At 40.3% G+C, this 18,953-nt stretch overlaps 3 protein-coding genes across 5 annotated transcripts in view; 1 reads left to right on the plus strand and 2 right to left on the minus strand.

Annotated features, from left to right (window-relative positions):
* Nucleotides 1-971, minus strand: part of tmem63c (transmembrane protein 63C) — a 45,682-nt gene extending 44,711 nt beyond the window's left edge. Inside the window, exon 1 of the mRNA XM_088925581.1 lies at nt 893-971. The gene's annotated coding sequence lies outside the window, so the exon portion shown is untranslated. The remainder of the gene's footprint in view (nt 1-892) is intronic.
* A 944-nt stretch (nt 972-1,915) lies between these two features.
* On the plus strand, nt 1,916-8,672 carry zdhhc22 (zDHHC palmitoyltransferase 22). Its single transcript, XM_088925034.1, has 3 exons — nt 1,916-1,973; nt 3,545-4,102; nt 5,262-8,672. The coding sequence occupies exons 2-3, from the start codon at nt 3,547-3,549 to the stop codon at nt 5,531-5,533; spliced, it is 828 nt and encodes a 275-aa protein (XP_088781160.1). The 5' UTR covers nt 1,916-1,973; nt 3,545-3,546; the 3' UTR covers nt 5,534-8,672.
* Nucleotides 8,673-10,259: 1,587 nt separating this feature from the next.
* cipca (CLOCK interacting pacemaker a) lies at nt 10,260-18,681 on the minus strand. Of its 3 annotated transcripts, none has more exons than XM_088925623.1 (4): nt 18,560-18,681; nt 17,067-17,256; nt 15,894-16,066; nt 10,260-15,530 (listed from the first exon to the last, which is right to left on the minus strand). In XM_088925623.1, exons 2-4 carry the CDS (start codon nt 17,197-17,199, stop codon nt 14,670-14,672), a joined length of 1,167 nt encoding a protein of 388 aa, XP_088781749.1. In that variant the 5' UTR covers nt 17,200-17,256; nt 18,560-18,681; the 3' UTR covers nt 10,260-14,669. The 3 variants fall into 3 exon arrangements, with proteins under 3 accessions (XP_088781749.1, XP_088781747.1, XP_088781748.1); XM_088925621.1 differs by having other exon boundaries at nt 18,556-18,681; XM_088925622.1 differs by lacking the exon at nt 18,560-18,681 and adding an exon at nt 18,393-18,547.
* Nucleotides 18,682-18,953: the final 272 nt, after the last annotated feature.

Below are 18,953 nucleotides of genomic sequence, written 5' to 3' on the forward strand. Positions count from 1 at the left end.
GAGAGTTCAGCAAAAGCTCGATACGCTCTTTCCTAAAACTTCGCAATCGTTGCGGCTTTATTGCATTAGGTTTGTATGCGAATTTCTCCCATCCCGTAATTTACAGAAAGGAGTTTGATGGGGCTGGCTCCGTAAAACGTACAGTGCCTCGCTTTTTGTTAGCATCCGTCTCCCAAAAATCAACAACACATTTCACTAAGTGCTTCTTTTATGAAATGAGGGAAATACGATTATTGTTACAGGACTTTGGGCAGGAGATAACAGCAAATTTGAAATTCGCCGTGCCTGTAACTTCAGCAGAATGACAGGGTATACGCTGAGGTCTTAGAGGCTTGCCAAGAACTTATTACAGCGCGAATCGAGGGGTTCCTAGATACTGTACTGCACCATTAGCCCATATACAGTATGTGTATGCACGCAGTGTTTCTACAGTATGTGTGCGTGAGAGGGAGACACTCAGTGACTTAAACACTGAGTAAAAAACGCAATTTAATAATTATGTATTTACCTATTGTGGAGTAGACGTCCCGTCCCGTAATCTCCCCAACGGGCGGAGTCATTTTTTTTTTACAAAAAACACAAGTCCACAAAAATAACAGAAGCATACTGTAGGGGTAACGTCATTACCACACTCCCGCAGTTTGGCTTCATTTACAGCGTAAGGCTTTTCTGTTGTCACCGTGCTTTTGTTTCAAGCTATTTTATTGTCTTCACTACTGCAGTACTAATATAACTGCTGCACTTCACGATCCACCCACTTTATTAAAGCTGTAACTTCAACATAATGGGTTGAATCGCCCACAGATAAGAAGCGCATTGTGAAAACCTCCTAAGAATACAGCGTGACTATCAGACAAATTAAGAGTTATAATAAACGATTAAAATCTCTTACCTATACCCTCGGTCCTATTTGCTGATCTCCTATTAGGATGCGCCAGGCTTTTTCTGCATCAGCACCAAGAACAACAGGAACTCCCACCTGCTTAGGGACCGTCTGTAAACTCAATAGCAGAGTCGAAGTAAGGGATCACCCACAAGAGCCCAGTTTTCAAAATGCGACGCCGCAGTTACGAGGCGATTCTTCAAATCATTCGCCGTAACAGGAACTGCGTTATTCATTTCTGGAATTTCAGTGAGCTCTAATTTCTCAAGTGGGAATTCGAATAACAACTGATATATAATTATAAACATTTTACACCATGACCGAGGATTTTGAAAACATCGTTGCAATAGTTGTACGAAAGCAATAGCAATTCCATAATTTAATATATTCTTATTGCAGACATACTGGTTACATCACTGGAAATACAGAGGCTATTCATTAACTAGACTCAACGTGCTCGGCAGGTAAAGGTAAGATTTTGACTAATTTTAAAACAAATGTGTTGAGCTGTGATGCTGGGATTCTGGCATAGACTTCATAAATAAAGCCTGACACCTGCTGGCCGAAATGTCCTTCCCTGCGGTATCCGACAGAGATGGAGAGGCGGACAAGAGCCGTACCCAAGACTCGTATGGTCATTAATTAAATAATTAAGGAAAAATCAATAGAGAGAAAAAAAATAAATCTCTCATATTAAACGATCTTAAAGGGGAAACATTTGAACAAGATCGTATTATTTGAAGGATTGAGTTCAAATCTGGTAAAAACGATCATCTTACAGTGAATAAAACGAAAAAAAATAATAATGATGACGTAGGCTTCACAGCAGGCTTTGATCGGGGTTTCCTATACCTCGTAGATTCACTTTGAGTTGCCCGGTACCAAGGCGACCAAGACTCCAGTTAAAAGTCCAGCGTCCGGACCAGCAGGCGGTGCTAGACATTTCGACAGCGCGGTTGAGGCAGAGCGGGGAAGCTTGGGTCTTCTTGACGCCACGTAATCTCTTTGTGTTGAAAGAGCTTGCTGCTCGTCAGTGTCGCCGAGCGCTGGTGCTGAAAGGACAGCTCCGCCGTACAGAAGCCGACTGAAGGTGAAGGTCCTTTGTAAAGTTTCGGGTTAGACTCTATATTTTGAAGCGAGATGCTCGTTCAGCATTCCCCTCGTGAGCTTCTGTATGTAAAATGTTGCACATTACGATGTTTCATTATTACTGTTCTTTTGTAAAACTGATGTACATATGCGCTGCGGTAATCTTGCACAACACGAAACCGGCGTTATAAAGAAGATATCTTTTTTAAAAACAGAGTTCGTGCTCTATTTCTACTGTAATGGCTATGGAAACAATTAAGACTGAGATAGAGTAAACAGCGGAAATGGACAAAAACGCGTTCGGTTGCTCCCATGTCTTTCAGTACAGTTGTTAATTAAACGTATGTATAAGCAGCTAATTGCTTGAATAAGGAGTTACTATTATTTATGTTCTAGATACAATTTTCCCACTTGATGCGGGGGTTCCGTTTATTACAACAAAACATTTTATTACCGAAAAGGGAATTTAATTTTTAATTGTATGCTTATGAGATATGTGATTTCTGGGTCTGCCAATGATCCTGGAGTCGCCTCGGCTGAGGCACTGTTTTTGCTTTGATAATTAAAATAATCGAAAAATAAACACTGTACGGCTACACCTGACAAATCTTTTCGTTCTCTCCCGATATTAATGCGAATATGTTACTTTTGAATTAAATTGGTTCAAAACATGTCTGCACGCTGGGCTGAGTTTTCTTTACAAGCACCATTGTCGTGACTACTTGAAATCATCAGTTTACTGTATCAGATACTTCATTTAAACAACACATTTTGACCCTTTAATATACACAATATCTAATATGTAGCATAGAAATGTTAATTAACACACATTTGAATATATCATGTAGAGTTATAACATATCTACTTCTTACTGGAAACACCTTTCAGTGCTATGTAGTCACTGTAACCCTCTAGTATTTATGGTTAATGCTCGTTTCAGTAATCCATTACCCGTGCGATAGAGCTGTATAATAGCAGCTTTGACTTCATATAAGCGTTACGTACATACGTTTAGATGTTCCGATTAATACTGTCCTAATTACCATACACATTCCCTAGATTATCTATCACACTAGATACCTTGTACAGTACCTGCCTACAAAGCAAAATGCAACTGTTCCACAAATACCATTGATATCACTTTGTCTGAAAAAACAAACAAACAATCCTGCACCTATGGGGCTTTGCAATAAGCAAACTCTTTACACTCTTAGGCATTCGTATGTATCGTATAAGTCTGGACTTTCAAAGAGAGAAGGACAATAATTGGGAGGTCACTGCATGGTCTGTCACACTATGCACTTCAAGACAAAGCATTTCTGATGCCCACATTCAAAAATCACAATGGGGTCTCAATGTCTGACACAATGCCCGTATATTTCTAAGATGCATTATTTTGAGGAGGTTTTTCAAGTAGGTACACCCGAAGAAGGCTCCACAGCCGAGACGTTGTGTTTCCTTTCTTCGCTTTTCAGCAGGGAATAAACCTTGACTCCTTCCTTATTTTGAGGAGGTTCACCGGTGTATGCCTTAATTACTAGCGCCACGTCTTTATTTTGTTTTTCCCAGTAGGAATGTATTTCAAGATGCTGAAACTGAAGCTCCTCAATACCATCGCTCCTGCCTACTTCTTCACAGCCACGGTGGTGACGTTCGCCCTGCACTTTTACTTCTTCATACCGACCATTTTTGACAGACCCGGGGCTCGCCCCAGCGCCTCCACGCTGCTCCACGCCGCCATCTTCCTCTTCCTAATGCTGAACGCGCTGGGCAACTACGTCATGACCATCCGCTATCCGGCGGAAAGCGCCAACGAGAGCGTGGTGCCCGTGTGTTCGCCCGACTGCCCGGATCGGGTGGATGCCCATTACCTCCTCAACGATCGACACTTCTGCAAGCTCTGTAAAAAAGTGATCTTGAAAAGAGACCACCACTGCTTTTTCACAGGGAACTGCATTGGAAACAAGAACATGCGGTACTTCATTATGTTTTGCATCTACACCTCAGGGACCTGTTTGTACTCTTTGGTGTTGGGTGTGGCATACCTGACCGTGGAATATTCTATTTCTTTCGAGAATCCCTTGACCTTCCTTACCCTTTTGCCTCTCTCCATTGGTTACTTTTTCTTAGGTGGGTTCTACATGGTGCTTATTTACTTATCATGTCAGTTGGTCTAGACTTACTCTTTTTTAAAGTATCATATAGTAGATCTATGATATCATATCTATATGATATCTTTGATATCATATAGAAGAGCTTAGAATTGGAGAACAAATGCTGACCTCCCATTGAGCCTAAAAGTTTCTAAAACAATGCTTTAAACTCAGGGCTAAAAATAAGATAGACGATCTTCACCACAAGCACAGAGACAACATATACTGTAGCATCCTAAGCATAGATGACTGATTTGTTTTGACTGAAACGGAAAAACGTGTTTTTATCAGGTACAATACAATACACATAGAAAATATTTTTACAGGGCAAAAGAAGAAATGTAGTTTTGGTGCACTAAACTTACACTCACAAGAGTTTTTAAACCAGAGATTTGTGGCACTACAGTTGCAGGACTTTTGTCCGAAACATCTTCAAACCCATGATTTAAATGTATTTTTTCTAAATCTTGTATAAATATTTAGGAACATAAAACATTTCCGTTACAATCACAGCCTGTGTTATGAACACAGGTTTGTGTTGCTCAATTTAAAAGTCTAAAAAGCTGAGGATGCTGCTGGAAGTGGTGTTAGTGGGGCCAGTAGGAGGCGCTCACCCTGCGGTCTGTGTGGGTCCTAATGCCCCAGTATAGTGACGGGGACACTATACTGTAAAAAGGCGCTGTCCTTTGGATGAGACGTAAAACCGAGGTCCTGACTCTTTGTGGACATTAAAAATCCCAGGGCGTTTCTCGAAAATAGCAAGGGTGTTATCACGGCATCCTGGCCATATTTCCGACTGGCCTTTACCAATCATGGCCTCCTAATCATCCCCACCTATGAACTGGCTTCATCACTCTGTTCTCCTCCCCACTGAGAGCTGGTGTGTGGTGAGCAAACTGGCGCACTATGGCTGCCGTCACATCATCCAGGTGGGGCTGCACACTGGTGGTGGTGGAGGCGATCCCCATTACCTGTAAACAGCTTGGAGTGGAGTGTCCAGAAAAGTGCTATTTAAGTGTAAGGAATTATTATTCTCACCTGAAAGGCTCGGGGTGGAGGGGCGGGTGTCTGTTTGGCGCTGTGAAGCAGGAGACTTGTCCCGGAGCCTGACCCGTGCTGGTTTTTCTGTGTCGCAGGTGCGGTCTCCGGCCTGCAGTTCTTCCTCGTCCTCATGCTGTACGTGTGGCTGGGCATCGGCCTGACCTGCGCGGGGTTCTGCTGCCAGCAGGTGCTGCTGGTGGCGCGGGGGCAGACCTGGTGTCAGGTGTGGAAGGGGCATCTGGTGGAAGCGCGCAGCTCCTGGAGGGCCAACCTGAGCGACGTCTTTGGGTCGCGCTGGGTGCTGGGGCTCTTCGTGCCCGTGCAGACTGTGGAGGCCCAGCTGGCAGACGAGAAAAAGCACGACTGAGGATGGGCACGCTGTTGTGGTGGGTCTGTGTCCCATGTCTCTCTATCACATGCTCTGAGAACGTGTTCTGGATAAAACAAGCACTGCTGTATAAAACAGTTCACAATCGATTTGATTTTTTTCTTTTGCTGACAGTAAATCCACATGTTTGTTGTGCAACTATTTTAGTATGTAAAAATATCACTTTTGTTCTTATTGATTGGAACGCCAGCTGATTGTCATAGCTTTTTTTTAATTTCTCATGTTGCGGTTATGTTATATGACTCAAAATTAAGGCTTATGGTGAAGAGAGGAGAAAATGCTACAGCTGCCATACCATCAGTACAATTCTGCCAAATACACTCAGCACAGTGAAGAATTCCTTATAGACTTGGCATCCCTCCACAAGTAGCATAGCCTCTTGTAATGGTTTATGCAGAAGTCCTTTAAAACTATGCACTGAAGTCATTATTAGTGTTTTTTATTTTTCTGGAGAGTATGGGTGAGTAGTATTTCTGGTATGGTATGATAGCAAGAAGACAACAATACTCTTGTAAACATGCTCATTTGCTCTCTCCTTGCAAACAGGAGGCAATGAATCTTTGTACTGGTGCAGAACATTCAGTGATGATATGCAGTGTTGGCACAGCCTAAAGTGCAGAATGAAGGAGGTTTTAAAACTCTCAGTGCTGACAGTATTGCTCTGTTGAATAACACTGAGCATAACACAGTAGCATGGCATGGTACACTCAGTGAGGATGGTGGTTATAATCTACTGTGTCGTATGTTTATATTAAGCACTTTAAGGTGATTGATTTTAAAGGATCTATATAAATAAGGTTTATTATTCTTAAAATTAATTTAAGTGCATATCTTTTTGTCCATTGATATTTAAATGTTATTGCTCTAACAATGTTTCTTTCAGCATTTCTAACTACAGATCCTCTTTAAAACAGGCATGAACAGACTATCTTCCTTCGAACAAGGGTATCACCAGTGCTTCCATTCATGTTGTGTGCTGGGGTGGTACAAACCCGGGGAAAGTTGTCATCTTCCAGCCCTAAACTTTTGAGACAATCACTACTGCATTGCAGTCTACCAATGCCTCACAATTTCCCACCTCAGAAAAAAATTGTAACTGTAAAATAAGAAACATAAACATGCACAGCAACAATGAAGGATATGTATGCACAGAACTGAGCGTTGAAGGCAGTGTTATTATAGAGCGGCTCAAGCACATTCAACGTGCTTGTATTCAGCACTATTTCCCAAATAGTTTATCAGTAGAAGATTCTCTCTGGCAGAAAATATGATTCCATCCACACTAGTTGTCTGTGAAAAAGACTAAATTCGCATTGAATTCAGGAATTACTAGTTTTCCTTTGGTGTTCATCTTAAAGCAGAAGGGCTACTCACTACTCTCTTAGTGGGGTAGAGGTTATAAAATTAAGACTGAAAATCACAGGAAACCAAGTATATACTGAACATAAAAGACATAAAGAACCTTAATGACCTAAAACAACAGCACAATAAAGTATTCAGGAAGATGTCAATCGTTTTTCTAGCAGATGAACTGACATTTTATAACAGACATGACACAGGGGAATTCATTATACTGATTATCATTTGTCATCACCAATAGTGTTTGATCAACAGACGATCAACTGGGAAAGTTACAGGCTAGCAGCACTGTTGGAAGCAATACAAGCTGTACATCTACAATGCATGCTTTGTACCAGGTTGCAGGACAGGACAGTCAACTTCTCAGATTGCAAAAAAGCTATTGTTACATGACCTGCATGAGGATGTGTGTTGTCTTGCTGGAATATCATCATGTTGGGATAACGAGCCTGCAGGGAGGGCAGCAGTGAGGTCCCAAGACTAGATCAGTGCAGCGCTATGCAGTCAAGGTTCCTTCAATCGATAAAGGCATTCTGTTGTTAAAATGTGAGGCATATTGGTTTCCTTCTGCATTTTTAATTCTTGTTTTTACCAGGCTTAACATTCTACAGACTAAATCATCTGTGTCCAATCAACTCGCTCACTAATGAAGTCATTAAGGGTTTTGCTAGCAGTCAAAAGCCACTCAGCTATCATTGTCAGACATGAAAGTTCAGTTTACCAAAACATTTGATCAATATCCAAGATCCACATCCTTTTTCTAAAAGCATGCATCCATAAACATAATGATACATTTATTTAAATGATCTGTATATGATAAAATGCGCAGTTTTGGGATAGTTACCTTATCTTCAAGACACAGTGTTTGCATATAGCTGAACTTTTATTGATGGGAACTATTACAGAACATAAAACCCTAGCGTGCGTTTATGTTCAAGTGTTGCTCTTTGTCTGTAGCAAAACCATTGTGAAATATGAGTTGGATTAGCAAGGGATGTCTGTGAGGTGCTTGCTTCTTAATCAAGAAAATATTTTTTAAAGATTTTATCCCAGATTTCTGCCAAAGTAAAGAATGACTGAATGCTTCTAAGTACATTTCTCTACTTTAAGAATTGGTATAATATTATAACTTTTTAAGAATTTCAAACAATCTAAGAACCTTTTCTTAGTAAAGAATTATTAAAAATAATTCAGAGTCCTTTCATTTTTTTAATTAAATAAGTTAGAATTATGGACAATGCCAAAAGTAATCATGGACAACAAATCAAATGTGAATATGAAACCAAAATGTGCCAAGAAATTAGGAAATATGCTTCTACAAATTTACCATGTGTACAGTATAGAATAATACTTTGTGTCATAGTTTGTATCATAGAGGATGGTTTGTCAACTGTCTTTGTTAAACTTGAAATAGTTTTTAAATCTTCCAGAATTAGAAAAGTTTTTAAGATATATTTTTCAAAGACATTGGGTGCTGTCATATGATAGTATTGTATTCTCCGTAATTTTAACTACAGCTGATGCGTAAATTGAAAAAATTAAAACATCTTGAAATCATGGTTTCAGTGGTAGGACACATCATTAAGCTAAGACTTCAGGAGTTAAAGATGATAAATATATTGGGAGACTGAGATAAGGGGTTAGGAAGGGCTTTGTGATGAAACTTTGTATTCTTGAAAAGCAAATCCTTTGTAGGCTATTATAATTAATGTCTTTCGTGTACTTTATTCCTGTTGCAAAAATAAACTTAAAACATTGTCTTTGGTATTGATTAATCTCTTTCCAAATGAAAGGTAACTGGAAAAGATAAAACGTTTAACAATCAATAAACAGTTTAGTATTTTAGAAAGGGACACACCATTACCTTCTGAGTGGGATGTGTGATTAAGTTTAGACTTCACTCCTAAAGCTCTTTTCAATCAATTTAAAATATGTATTCCAAACAGTCAGGTAGTTTAGACCCAGGAAGTTCTTTTTGATAAAGGCAGTAATTTTCTCAGGTAAAGCAAGGATTTCAGGAAACACCAGTCTTCCCGGAGGAGTAGCTGAGCTACAAAATTCTGAGTAAACAACCTGTGCCAGAGGTCCTGGAAGACAATATTTCTATGTAAACTTGAAACTCTCACTGAAAACTGCAAATGATGTGAGTAGAGAATTTAAGGAAGGTTTCAGCTTGCTTGCTCAATTGCGACAGAAGCTGTCATCGAGGGTTGATAGCCTTTAAGCCATGGTGAGGTCAAATAAGAGCAACCTCACACTCTGCCAGCAAATGATGGAACAGCCACAGCACAAGATTGTTGTAGCAGAGGACAGCAGTCGTACTTCTCACAGATTTCCAATAATCTGGTGCTGGTGGTCCTGCCTGCATCCGAAGAAGGCTTAACTCGATTTCTGAAATTGATGCTACCAAATTGGATCCCCTGTTTTGACCGACTGTAAATTGTTAAAGCAATACAGACTATAGCACTGAAGCTAGTGATAAAAGTCTAACTTTTACAATATAGCAATATCCAATTTACTTAGTCTGGTGACTGGGGAAACTGCTGATCTGTTGTGTATTGGGGCTGCTGACACACAGAGGCTGCTGTGCATCACCAAGATGGGTGTTGCTCTTCAATGGGGCAAGATGTAGGTCTCCTTCTCTACATAGAGGAATCTGGGATCCTCTTTCTTCTGTCTGAATTCACCTCAACAGCCTGCCCAACTTAAAGTATGTCTAGTGATGGGTTTTTTTCTGATTAAAATTTCTTTCTTTCAATAATAATAGAGGGACACTTACTCTTCCATCCATCCAATAACAGAACACTGCCCCATTCCTAGAGAGGATCACAAAAACACAGCCTATCCTGGAAGCTTAGGGCACAATGCAGGACTATATACTGGACAGGATGCCAGCCCACCAATTAACAAAGCATTTACTGATGAAGGTGGGAAGAAACTGAAGCGCAAGAGAAAACCTAACAGAACACAAGGAGAACATGCTAGCTTCACACATAAAGAGCTTAATTGATGTCTGCTGAATGATGTTCAACTGATCCATTTTTGCAATGCAATTCAGTATAACACTTTATTGGTGGGAAAAGTGGATTAAGCCCGCTGCTATACATGATGTGAGTACATAATAGATATAAGCTGACCCTGAGCAAGCGAGCTTGAAACGGTTGGTTTCAAGAACATTGGTGGCAAGGGATGTGCTTTTTAGTTTTCTGTTCAAGCACTACGTTAAAGTGATTTATTAAAAACACTATTTTATTTCTCATTGCCTGTATTTGCATGCGAACACTTTTGTATAGATATTTATCTTGTTAGAATGGAAGTCAACATAGAACTATTGTTTAGAAGAAAGTTTTAGAAAAACGATTTAGTTTATTAAGCAAACGTCAATGCAAACAATCTAATAAAAAAGTACAAAAAAGTGCACTTCAATAAACAAATGAAAGGTCATAAAAACAGGTATGTTTTTGCGGCATTTTCTGCCTTCTCTGAGGGTTGCATAGAGTAACATCATTACCTCCTGCAAATCTCTCAAGCATAATTACCAGACATCATTTTGCTTTGGATAAAACAAATATTTGCCAATCATCTTTAGATCTTCAGAAGACAGCATTTTTAAAACCACAGAAACATATTCATAACACAGAAATGCATCATGAAATATTTGCTAACCCTTACAAAATCTATACATCTCCCAAATAATATTCACATTACTATACAGTATGTTTTACATCACAGAGCTTTACAAGGGTTGAATTCAGGATTCCTAATTTTCATACAATGACATAAATCAGATGGAAAACTTTTGTGCGTGATGTTTCACTTTTATATAAAAAAAACGCCATGGAGATACTGCGTACTCTTGCTTGCCAAACGTGGAGGCACAGTTTATATTCAGATACCAGTTTAAGATAATCAGCTGCTACTATTACACAATCACTTTCGGATTTAGGTTGTATGGAAGTTGCAGAGCGGCTAATCTACTTCAACAGAACAAACACTAGCGTACCAGGATACAGAAGAATACATTTAAGATAAGTGCTCTCCTTTAAAGAACATTCACAGCACTTGCTTTCCTTATTGTACTGTACATAAACAGAGATGGAAAGTCGATAAGAATCAATATAAAAGACTGGGCAAGACATTTTTCATAAACTTCATGTTCACATCCCTGATTATAAATGACACTTGAAAACAAAGTTTTTCATATGCCAAAAGGGCTTTCAGTTTCCTTTTAAAGATTTTCTCAAACTATTCCAAGAGGCATGACACACAGTGATCTTTTACCCAGCATGGATGAGATTTAGATTTTTACAATCACCCTGGGATTTTCCCCACTATAAATAGGTAACTGACCTTATCTTGAGGGTACATTGTGTTAATATACAATATCATGTTCTAATAAAAGACAGTAGCGGATGAAGATAATCACATTATTTTGGACCTGCCAACACCCCAGTGAAGATGCAAATGATCAAATCTAAGGTAATCTAAGGTACTTTTAAGCTCCAAGTTCAACGTTACATGACTACAAAAATGAATTAATGGAAGCTTTAACACCCAAGGCATAACATGAAAACAAATATAATACACGACGTCATTAATTAATATTTCATGCTGCAGTTAATTACAAAATGTACAGTGATGACCAATATAAAAAGAAGACAAATGTAACTTAGAAACAAAGAAATTAAGCAATGTGTTAATGCCTAAGAAGCATGTGCTTAAACTGAAAACAAATGGTACAGAAGGCATGCTGTTTAAATTTTTGCAAGAATGAGTGAGGTAGTTGATCTCAGGATTATACAACATTAGTCCAAATATGATGTGTATTTTGAACAGTACAAGGCAAGACATTACAGGTGAATAAAAACTAATGCCTCTAAATGGCATTAAGAAGCTTCTTCTTAAAAATCCAGATGGACTAACTATTGCTATTTGACAGTTTCTCGCAATCCAAACCAGCCACCCAAACTCTAGATTCAACCTATGACACTTTTTTTAACAAGCGTCTCCTTTTCACAATTATCAATGGAGCTCAGGACAGAAATGGCATGATGGTTTCCAAAACATCATATGAAGACAAAGATATCCTACCATCTACAATATATATGACTGCAAGCATTTAAAATTGTCTAGCATGAAGGCTCCATTTCTAAATGTTGATCTAGGTTAACCCTCTAGGTTACCAAATGAAAACCAAATAAAATGAAAATACAAAGTATCACAAAAAGCAAAGCAAACAAAAGGATCATTTACTTAAAAGACGGATGAAGTTATCTTAGATAAAATATACTAAGAATTCCATATTGTCTATAAGAATAAGCATTAGCCTTCAGACAAATAGGAATGACAGCTGACAGGACTTGAAAATGTAATTATTTTCCGTTTTCTTTTATTTGCTTAGGTCTCTACAAAAGAGACTTTTAATCTCAATGTGACAACCTGCTACAATAGAATGAAAATTCTTCATATCAGTAACACACAACAAGCTGAAAATGTGCTGTTGTTTGAGAGATCATCAGTCAAAACTCACCCCAGACTGGAATACAATAAAATACTCCTATTCCATATAATCATCAAATACTTAAAAAATCACAGTGTATTGAGGATTACAAATTGACAAAGCAGACATGAAAGGAATAAAATGATTTGAGATGGTGAAATAAGACATCCAATTTTTTGTTTTTACAAATTTAAATTAAACTGATCAATGCATTCAGAGTAAAAGTGAAGCGGATATAATGTGACATGATAATCACTCCCACTTTTTTCAAAGAATCTAACCAATCTCAATGACAGAGGTGTTATTTTAGTTCAGGATGATGTCAAAATACTGAATTGCAAAGTTTGGAAAAATTCTGAAATGCAACACTGATAAGTAAAAGGAAAAATTGCATAAAAAAGGTTTTTACTTTAAAAAACATCTTTAAAACAAAATTAACATAGTGCAGGCCAGATGATTTTAACAAAAAGCACAGCATGGTAAAAAAAGTTCTATAACACAACACTCAGAGCATCAGGGTATAGATGTTTTAAGATACATGTGGCATTCTTCAGGTCTTTCAGTTTCTTGTTTTTTTTTTGGAGGTGAAGCAAAAGCCTTTTAGCAGTGTTAAATAAATAAATGAAGCAAATTCATATGCATCTTTTTAATATACAGTATACCCACAAAATAACACCCCAAAAAATAAACTTAGGGTTACCATGGTACCACGCCACAATTTGATCTCCCAAAATGTTATTCTAGGAGTACACTAAATTAAACAACCAAGAGGCAGGTTCCTTACCTTTAAGCAACCAGACTTAAGCATTTAACAATGCATCACCGATCTCATCTCATCCTTTTCAAAATAAGTAACACTGTCACTTTTTTGCTGTAACTGTGTTTTGCACAGACTGAACAGAATACACTTCCATTCAGGAACAAGGTACCACATTTTAGAATTCAAAAATACAGCATATGAGGTGAAGGCTGCCTTCAGGAAAAATAAAGTGTTTAGCAAATTCTGTTACTCACTGTCTTCATTTTGAATGCAAATGTAATATTTAACAAAAAAAATGAAATCAACATAAGCACATTAGATTTGAATTAAAAATATATACACAAGTCCCTGCTTTAAAAAGGATATATGGAAATATCTGCTTTTGCAAAACTAAATCAGTAACATATGACAGATGGATGCACAAAGTTACTGCCAGCAATACCTCAGTCTCAGTCTACAGTTATGCCATTTAAGTTCCCTCTTTTGCTTGAATGAGATAGACAAGTTATTCAATGCCATCCACCTGCTAAATGTGTATTTGACACGTTGCTAGATAAAGCCACTTGCACAATTTCACTACATCACAGCACTGGCGTACCCAGAACTACGAAGACAGTGCTGAGTATGTCAGTGCTTTGGATGATAAGATATCTGAGCAGCTGACATCCCAGTGGTACATACACATGATACATCAGTAACTCCTTGCGGTCCTTCCTAATTCTGTAGATACCAAGACTGCAGGAAATGAATGGACTTCAAATGAGCATGGCACTATGAACTGACACTTCTAAAAGCAAACTCTGTTAGGAACCCAAATATTTAATAGATATTATCCTATGCACTAAATTAAGTAATGGTATATTATTGCTATTAAAATATATCATAAAACGGTGCTATGTTTTTGTTTAATCAGTGTTATATTTTTCTTTGTTTTTTTCACCAACTTTCATATTCTTTCATACTAGCAGAGATCAGAGATGGCATTTTAAAAAAAAAACTAGTGTAGAGACCCTAATAACATACAACCAAAACACGCCAAACCAATTCTGCTTACTAAATGCCACTAAGAATCCTCCCTTACCAGAGCCAAATTAATGGTCAACATTTTCTACAAGCCCTTTTAACCCACCATGCCCAAAAAAAGAACGACTGTGACTAGCGTTCACGGACTAACACAGCTACTTCATCTTCATTTGGCTGACAAGATTCTGACGACTGTCCCTCAAACTATTAGGATAAACCAAGCCGAAAATGACGAGCTCAGTTGCTCAAGGTTCCAGAGTGACCAATAGAAAACAAATAAATAAAGGTGCTACAAGCTATCGTTCATTTTATTTTAAGGTGCGTTTAACTCTTACAAGATGCAAAGAAAGCCTCAGTCGGCACACCAGGGCATAGGCATCACAGATAAAAGCAACCAAACACAGGCAAATTAGGCGAAGGGCTGCTCTGTCTCTCTACGCCCTGGAGGGGGCGTCCTCTAGCGCTCCTGCGTCTTAAGGTAGGGTCTGGATCTCTTTCTCGCCTCCATCCTCGGCCATAGAGGGCTCACATTCTAGCATGGCCAGCTGAAGCTTAGTCCAGATCTGAGGGTCTCCGCTCCGGATGGCCTCCACAAAGAGGTCGGCGTGCGCTTTCAGGCGGTCCAGCTCACTCTGCGTCTTCCGGTTCTGCCGGATCAGCTCCTTGGTCCTTAGCGTGATGCCCAGAAGGCCGGATTTGTGGAGGATGTTGTAGGTGTTACAGAAGCGCTTCCTCTTGTTCCTCTTCTCCAGCACGGAGCCCTTCTCTTCCGGGTCCGGGTCCGTGCGAGAGGGAGACACGGCAGCGGGGGGGACAGGAGCCAGACCGGGTGAGCGTGCCGGCGGGGGCGCCTCCTGGGAGCATGCAGGCGGCGCGGGCTGACCGCCCGAGGGAGCGCTTTCCGCTTTGGACGAGAAGCCATTCTGGAGGAGAGAGGAGTGGTGCTTCCGAGTGCTGGGCTCGGGCGTCAGCGGCAGAAGGAGGCCGGATGGCGTGGGACTGGCTGTGCTGGCCAGCCGACTCAGCTGTTTCTCCCTGCTGTGCCGCCGGTGTCTGGCTCTGTCCACACGGGCGGAGGCCGAACCACTCCGCTCCGAAGAGCCAGACGCACTCCTCTCTGAGGAGCTCTCCCCAGGGTGAGGGGCTATTTTGGGGTAGGATTTCAGGATGGGCAGGTACTTCTGCGATCGGCGCCTCTTGTCCTGGGGTCCCTTCTGCGTGTTTGTGATGCCGTTAGAAATGACAGGCTGGAGGAACACAACCTGAGGCTGGGGAATCACTTCTATAGCTGGTTGAAAGCCCCAGGGCTTCACAGCAGGGGGGCAATTACTTGCCTGAAACCAGACAAATGTAGCAATCATTTAGCTATTTTTAACATGCAGATTACACAAAAAAAATTATTTACTAAACCTGAAGATATTTTGGGCACTACCACTAACCCTCCCTGTTGAACTGTGCACAATGCAAAAGGACTGATGATTTCTCCAATCAGATGATGAAAATTAGTTAGGAAAATTAGGAAAGAGAAATCACACTCACATAACAGGTTATGCTCCTTTGAATCATTAAAATGGAGTGATCATCTTGTATTACACAGACATCAGACACACAAACAGCAATAAATCTATATCACTGCCATGTCAATGACGGCACAGATTCTAAACTCTGAAAGGGACAAACAGGGAACTCCTCTGCACCTGTTTCAGAAGGACGTTGTTCATGATGATCATGGGAGAAAGGCCAGGGTAAGCCCCCCCCATCACTGCCAGCTGTGGCAGCTGAGACTTAGACTTGATGCTCTGGGCTGAGGTTTTCTGTCCATCCTCAGCATCTGTCTGCTCCACCGCACTCAGATACTCAGAACTAGCATCTGGGAGTCAAACATATGGCAGGTCAGTCAGCGCTGTGAGCTGAGGGCAGGTAAAACAACTATATTAAATAAGGCAAAGTTCCTATCAGAAGGCATTACCATCTACTGCAGCAGTCAACTTAGAAGAGGAGAAGACCAACCTGTGAAATACTGTCAGCATTCTTTCAAATCCTGCCTGGTTGGTCCAAACCAGCATTTTTAGAAAAAGTACACTTCAAAGTAATACAAGACACTGTATCATGATAGCACTGTTACAACAATGTCCCAGCCCTCACCAACCACCTAACCTCTACCTTTCTCTCCTCTCCTTTACACCAGGACTTCAAGTTCAGGAGAGCCTGGTCTCTTCTGGTTTTTGTTCCATCCTCAGTAGGAACAATCAGACAATTAACCCGATTTTCTAAATTAGAAGGATAATATTTTTCATAAGGTGTTTTGACAGTTGATTACACCATACAAGGGTACAGTTACACAGATATCACCCGGGAGCCTGGCTAGAAGTGTTACAAATGATGCAGCTGATGAAATAATCATGCAACTATGCAAGTGAGAACGGAGGTGGAACAAAAAGCAGATGATACCAGCATCCCCATAAAATGAGCTGTATCGCTCTGTTTTATCCATTCCTGCCTTCCTCACCTCTCCTGGATTTCTGTGCCTCTCTTTCTCCCCCTCCTACCCCCTCTTGTGTTTTCTTTAGCCCCCTCCATCCCCGAACCCACATTCCTGCTGTCTTTTTCTCTCTATAATAATAATAATAATAATAATAATAATAATAATAATAATAGCTTACATTTATATAGCACTTTTCTGGACACTCCACTCAAAGCGCTTTACAGGAAATGGGGATCTCCTCCACCACCACCAATGTGGAGCATCCACCTGGATGATGCTTTTTGTTCCCACTTTCCAGCACAGAACCCACATTTATTTCTTGCCGTGCACATCCACAGATGTGAAGGGATCATGACAGGAACGACAGCCATGAGGAGGCACACACCTGAGAATCCCGAGTCCCGCTCCGACTCATTCCTCCCCTTGTCTGGCTGCAGGTTTTTCAGCGTGTCCATCATGTCAGCATGCAGCCCCGCTGACAGCCTCCTGTGGCTTTCTGCTTTCCCTCTGTTACTCATGGCTGCTCGGGCTCCCTGCGTTCAGCCAAGGAGCATCTCTCTCACTCAGGGGACTGTCTGTGGACCAAAGACAGGGGCGAACATCAGCAGTGAAGCATCACATGCAGACCTGTGTCAGCAGCAGGCATGATGTCTCGTACATCCTTACAAAACACGTCCTTGTGTGCTAGCCGTGCGTCTTATCCTGACAAACTTTAATTGGAAGCCCCAAGAAAAGACGTCCAGCTTAGCACAGTGGCTTGTCGAGTTCAGCCTTTGAAGTCTGTAAATCATTCCCTGCATGCAGGAGCCTATAAATGGGGAAACAATGTTTTAATGCCGTGCAGTAGATCTAAAGAGTTTTGAAAAAGCAGGAAGAAGTATAATTCTCCAGTTCTTTCATTCAATGTGCTGTACCAAGAAACATGTACGTTTCTCTATTATCTCATACTATTTTTTAAGAGAAAAGGCAATTATGTGATGCTGTTAATCATAGTTAGTTATACGGCTTCACCAGACACAACGCATTACAGCATTGAACACAAAGCATTCCTCCTTACATACCAAAGCTAATGAATTCACAAAGGCCAATAGTGACGTCAGTAGCAAACTGCACCAGAGACATAAACCAAACATCTCGGAAACTGGAGCAGACTGAATAAAGAATAAAGTCTTTCTCTCTTACGATGCTCTTTGAACTAAATATCTTCAACTGTGGCCACAGCGAACAAGACCAATAAAAATAATAAATGTGTTCTTCGTTTTCTCATAGACCGACAAGCAGTTTAATTTTAAAATAGCATTTATGACGTAGCTAATATGAAAGTGGAAAATGATTCGGGTCCGAGCAGTGTAAAAGCCGGATACACTAAAGGCCGTTTCACTCAGCACTTACTGTACAAAAACGAGAATGCATTTCGTTCATCAAATCACAATTTACACAATAAGTAAAAATAATCGCACTTATGCATTTTGCCATTCGACTCTCGCAGCGGCATATTAACCCCTTTGTAAAAGAAAATTACGTCCCACGTTGACAAATACACTGCATGTACATAACGACCAGGGAAGCAAAAACCAAAATATTATCGCTTTACTATAGAAACGCGAAGACTGTAGAAGAGTCAAATGTTTCCTGCATTTGTTTAACGTCCTGTTCAAGGGAGTCCTGCTCGCTCCTTGCACAGATTCTAATCGTTTCGGCAGAAACTAACCCAAGATTTGCCTTATCTAGATGTCTTGCAGCCCGAGCTCTGACTGTAGCTTGCTGGCCTGTGACATAGTTCCCGATACACGACGCACGACACGCGACCAACACCACATCCCTCCGGACACGCAAAGTCCCGCATTGATAGGTAAAGGTCATCGCCTACTTACTCACTGTCGGCAGCTCGCTTAAAAACGTTAACAGATTAGAAAATATACACCTTTTCTTCAAAAAGCTGCTGCAGAAAACACAGCATCACGACGATAACAAGCTATAGACTCCTTCTTTTCTGTTTCGTTTACGACTCCATGAGTTAGTTTACGGCGGGATCCAGCAAGCGTTGCCAGGGGAACGTTCGTGACGTCATTGTATTTTGCGGTGGAAAAGCCCGCCCATTGTCCTTTTACGGCCCTCTAATTGGAGTTCGGTAATGGCACTGAGCCACGAAACGTGACCCGTTTACTTAAACTGAAGCAGACGACTGAATGTGTTGTATTGTATGTATATTAGGAAGTTTGTATTATGTTTTAGGTTCAGTCGTTATTAATATCATTGTTATTATTGATTT

The sequence above is a fragment of the Atractosteus spatula genome, chromosome 9 (genome assembly GCF_055471065.1).
Source record: "Atractosteus spatula isolate fAtrSpa1 chromosome 9, fAtrSpa1.hap1, whole genome shotgun sequence".
Taxonomy (NCBI): domain Eukaryota; kingdom Metazoa; phylum Chordata; class Actinopteri; order Semionotiformes; family Lepisosteidae; genus Atractosteus; species Atractosteus spatula.